Genomic DNA, 5,098 nt, shown 5'->3' with positions numbered 1-5,098 from the left:
AGCATTTTGCCCTCTTTTATACAACCCAGTCACAGGGCTCCAATTCAGGCTTGTGACTTTCTCGTTCAAATGCAGCTCGGCTTTGATTTGCCTGGAGTCATATGGGATGCTGAAATGCCATGTGAATGTTCAGAAACGGGTGTTGGGGAGATGTGGGGCAAAGGATGGTGCCAGGAGTCAGGATGCTGTTCATATAACAGCAAGCACGCTCTAAGAAAGTTCCAGCAGCCTCCTATGGGGCAGCATGTTTCTTCTTGCTATCTAGCGATAAATTCCTGCGCTGTTTTGTAAGCTCCCCTGTTCAGCCCTTCCTAAAGTTATCTGCAGATAGGTATCTCACAGGCTAGTCATGGCTTAACCAACAAGTAGCACACTGCATTTATATAGCAGCTCCGACTGGGATTGTGAAGCTGCACGTCATAAATGTCACTTCATGTATAAGGGAAACTGAGGCACGGAGGCCTGAGGACGCTGCTAAAGCCAATCCAAAGCTACAAGTGGCATTCAGCTGATACAGTCACACAGACCCACAAAGCACCAGTCGCTCCCACCTTCACCTCCCTGCAAAGGCCTTCAGGGCAGTGATACTGTGCACTTTTAAGGGACATAGTAAAGGGGGAAAGCTGGTGTTAGGGACTATCTGGGAAAGCAGCCTCCTTTCTTGCCAGCTGCTCTCAGCCCTGCCCGGCCTCTTCCTCTGTTAACAAAGCATTTCTCTTTTCCCTCTGGAGTCTTTTGAAACTGGAATGGAACCAGTGAGATCACGCTACTTTTCAAAAGCTGTAGCCTGAATCCTCACATCTAGTAGTGCCCCACACAAACAACCTTGACTTTCAGGCACTTCTAAAACACTGGCATAGAATATAACAAACCTTTGGGTTGCATTTAACTGCAAGTAGTGCTGATTTGTACCCAGGGGCTCCCGTCAGTCCAGGCTCCTTGCAGACACGAGGCTGGGCTGGGAGGGTGCGTACACACATATTCTCAGAGGCAGTCGCTTTGCAGCAGTAACATGAGGACTCCAACCCTGATTTTAGACAGGGATCACTTAACAAAAAGCAGCCACCTCGCTGCAGGCACAGAGCCACGCTCAGGCTCCCGGGATAAGAGCCAACATACACTGCATAGCAGCTAGAAGAGCTTACAGTAAGGATTTCTAGGATCACGCAGAAGCAAACAATCACTAGCTTTTAAAATCATACACATCCTGCCTGCAAAGAACAATATCGATAGAGATCTCCTGCTGCCCACTTTAAATGGCTGGGAAAGCTCCAGCCCCCAACAGCTGCAACTGATCCCCTTCTTCACCACCCCCCCCCCCCCCTCCCCCCCCCCCCCCCATCATGTGATGGTCCTGCCCAAGTGATTTAAGCTGCGGGAGCTGAGCGCTGAGTCACGCCGAGCTGCGGAGCAGGGGCGCAGGGGTGTCCTGCCTGGTGGGGCTGGTGTGCGCAGCATGGAGCAAGTGAGTGCCTTCTTGGAGCTGGACTGGTGTGCCAAGCAGGACTCGGGTTTGGTTGTGTGTGGGATTTGGGCTCGGTGCCAGAGGGAGGAGGAGAAAAGGATTAGCGGAGAGGAAATGCTGGACAGATATATGGCTGTGGGAGGAATAGTTAGGGCTGACCTGCCGTTTTTCTTCTCTTCTCTAGTGTGTTATCTAAGTGGGGAAGCTGTTCTCATGCATGTTTATATCTCTGAGTGCTCTAAAGAGTTGAGACCATTTGCAACTCTTCTCTTTGAATATCCTTTATAACTTTCTTTAAACTCTGTATTTTCTTTCTGGAAAACTACTGTTTGGGTACAGGACTGGACTAACTCTTAACACAATAGCAGAGGAATGCAGGATGGCAGTGTATTCTGACCTACCCCTGCCCCCCCAACTTTCCTTTCCTCGAAAGACCCCCTGGGCTGTGTTTCAGGCTGCGCTCCAACGGTGTACTAGAAATAGAGCCAGAAAGCAGTGTTAGTGCCGTGACGATAAGCAGTTTAGTGACTGGGGGAAATCTGACCTTAGCAGTCTGTGCTGTAGGCACGAGGACAAGCACAGTTGGGGCTGGGTGGCAGTCCTAGAGGAGTACTGGGCTCCAGAGTGGCCAGCAGCTGCTGGGCATGGGCCTGCGCAAGCCAGGTAAGGGGAACTAGCCTGAGTAAATAATATATCTGATTTGAAATTAGTCTCCCTGCCTTATCTGGGATGTGGTTAAGGGGAGCTCGGCATCATTGCTTTTGGGCCTGGAGCACAGGCAGCAGAGCATGATTTGAGTTATGCTTGATACCACCAAACAGCATCTTCCTGTTACCTGAGGGAGGCTGGTGATGTTAAGAGGTATTTTGGGGGTATGTGACTGGAGGAGTGAATAACCTGGCTCTGAGGAAAGGCTCAAGTCCTCTTCTCTGAAGCAGGAGCTTCCTGGGGGGGCTGTTTGTTTTGTTTTACTGGGCTACAGCCGGAAGTGGGCTCCACTGACCCCTTTCTCTGTGCGTAGGCTGCTTTAACTCAAGACAAGAAACCTTTCTGGTGCCTCCTGTAGCTTGGAAACACATGTAGGGAAGGGGGACAGTCCTAGTGTTAGGAAAAACTTTCTAACAAGCCCTAGTCCTATGCTCATGGCAAGCTTGCTTGCAAGGGTGTCTTCTGTAGCACCTGGTAAATCAGTGCCTGTGCCCTACTCCTGTTACTCAGGTTTGAATCACCTCCTTGTCAGCTTAGGTTGCTTAGTGGGGTGGGAGACCGCAGTGGTGTGGTGGCTGTGAACTAGGATTCCCTGGCAGAGGGCTTAGGCAGGCAACTGGCCTGACTCAACCCTACTTCTAGCACAAAATTGCAAATGTGTTTGGGTCTGCCAGAGCTGGTTTGTGCCTTGGCCCAAGCAGGTCTGGTAGGCTTGCCTTGGGACACACTAACTCCTGTGGTTTGGCCCTGCAGGGACTGGCCGTTACTCAGCTGGACATCCAGCCTGGTGAGTGCATCAAGGTCAAAGGGAAGATCCTGTCTGATGCCAAAGGGTGAGTGAGGAGATGACCAATGGATTGATATGGCACTGGGGGAAGCCTGAGCTCCTGCTGTGTTCAGCTTGTCAGCAGCACTGGGGAGCTGGAGCTGCTGTGCAGACACCCCCTTTGCACTGCCTCTGTGTTTCCCCAGGTTTGCTGTGAATGTAGGGAAGGACAGCAGCACCCTCATGCTGCATTTCAACCCTCGCTTCGACTGCCACGGGGATGTCAACACCATTGTGTGCAACTCGAAGGAGGATGGCACGTGGGGCGAGGAGGACAGGAAGGCTGACTTTCCCTTCCAGCACGGTGACAAGATAGAGGTGAGGCCCCAGGGATGTGTGCAAGCCCCTGGCACAGGCCACTAATGTGCTGAGGCACAGCTTTTTAATGCTGCCTTCCACCTCTGTGGTGGAGAAGGAGCAGCTGTGGAAAGGGGACTAAGCAACAGGGCAAGAGTCTCGCAGCTAAAGCCAACCTATTCTCTAGACCTGCTCTGCTCAAGTCAGTGCCCAGCAGCTCAGATGTGTTAAATGCTACATTCTGGCCTTCCTTTGCAAGCCACACAAGTAAGAGGAATTAAAACACTGACCTGAGATTCAGACTTGGTCTGTCCCATCCCTTTGAAGGTTGGAGCTGACCTTGGGGCAGAGCAAACAAACTTCCTCCCCTCCATGTCTCTGCCGGGCAAGGAGGAGGCGCAGATACTGAGCATGGCCTTGACACCAGTGGCCACCTCATCTGCCCTGAACATGACTGGAGGGAGTGGGGAGCGAGGCTTGAGCTGTGATGTGTTAGCCTTCCTTCTTGTGGCTCTCTACAGATTTGCATCTCCTTCAATGAAACGGAGGCAACGGTGAAGCTGCCTGAGGCAGAGTTCCAGTTCCCTAATCGTCTGGGCATGGAGAAAATTGAGTATCTGGCTGTGGAGGGTGACTTCAAAGTCAAAGCCATTAAGTTCAGTGAACAGCTATAGCTTGGTTTGTTTTGTTTCTTCCCCCCTGCATAGTGAAATAAACCCAAATTTGCAATGGCTGCTTCCTCTGCTGTCTTCTGCTCTAATCTGCTTGCTCCTGTGTGTGCTACAGGGGTGGGAAGGGGTATGTATCCATCTATGTGCCTACTCATGCTGCGGCTTTGCAGCTGGTACTGAGTTAGACCACATGAAGTGTGATTTACTGTGAATAAAGCTACCTTAGCAGTAGTTGCTCCCTTGACCCTGTTTGCTGCAGTGAGTGGTCCCTGGCTGTTTGGTTTCTAGACTCTGGGACTAGCCCCAGCCAGAGAAGCTCAAACAAGTGTATGTTGGGCATGCATTATGCTATCTCTGACAAGAAGTGCTGCTCACGTTTCCTTGCTGGGGATGGGAGACTGTCAGGGAACAGGGCATGGCTTGTGCTCTTGCAAATAGCTTTGCTTTCCAAGAACACGCTCAGCAGTTGGGTGCATTGCAGGCTGGCACTAGTGTACTTCAGGAGCAGAGAAGAGCAGGCAAGTCAGGCTAACTGCACTTGCCAGGTGAAAAGACATGGAGTGAAAGGTGAAGCCTGACAGAAAGCTTAGGAGTGAGGTCTTGAGAGGATCCAGGCTGTCTGTGCTGCAAAGTCCCTTCCAATCTAAACCATTCTATGATCTTGGCACAGTCAGAGACCCAGTATCATGTTTTACCATGAAGTCAGTGGCTTAGCAACATGTCAGGTGTGGATGACAAGCCACGTAGCAGCCTGTGGGTCAGGGTCTGTAGCACTTGGCTGCTAAGCTCCAGATGCAATCTGAGGGCTGTATCAAACAAGGTTACTAGAGGTATTAAATCCGGAGTGCACTAAGCACAACTAGCTGCAGTTAGGTAGACCAAAAAGAAAAAAGCTTAGTAAACAGACTCTTCTGCTTACAACCTGTTTGCTCTGCTCATGCAATGCTTTTGGAGTGTGTCTGCTACTGCTATTCCCCAGCTGCCTGCTAGCCATGCCTACCCCAAGACAGGGCACAAGTTGGGACTGCTGCAGCATTTGAGGACCTGATGAAAGGTAAAGAAGTCCTTCCTGCTGTGGAGAGCTGGGAGCCTGGGCAGGCTGCCCAGGTCCGGGGGCTGGCTCTGTGACTG

At 51.2% G+C, this 5,098-nt stretch overlaps 1 protein-coding gene across 1 annotated transcript; it reads left to right on the top strand.

Annotated features, from left to right (window-relative positions):
* The first annotated feature begins 1,376 nt into the window (after positions 1-1,376).
* On the top strand, positions 1,377-4,198 carry LOC309671086 (16 kDa beta-galactoside-binding lectin). Its single transcript, XM_082482258.1, has 4 exons — positions 1,377-1,465; positions 2,927-3,006; positions 3,146-3,317; positions 3,818-4,198. Exons 1-4 carry the CDS (start codon positions 1,457-1,459, stop codon positions 3,968-3,970), a joined length of 414 nt encoding a protein of 137 aa, XP_082338384.1. The 5' UTR covers positions 1,377-1,456; the 3' UTR covers positions 3,971-4,198.
* Positions 4,199-5,098: the final 900 nt, after the last annotated feature.

Source organism: Vanellus vanellus, assembly GCF_965231255.1.
Source record: "Vanellus vanellus genome assembly, chromosome: 4".
NCBI classification, from domain to species: Eukaryota; Metazoa; Chordata; class Aves; order Charadriiformes; family Charadriidae; genus Vanellus; species Vanellus vanellus.
Note: the sequence above shows the minus strand (reverse complement) of the source record. Positions and strands in the feature narration are given on the sequence as shown.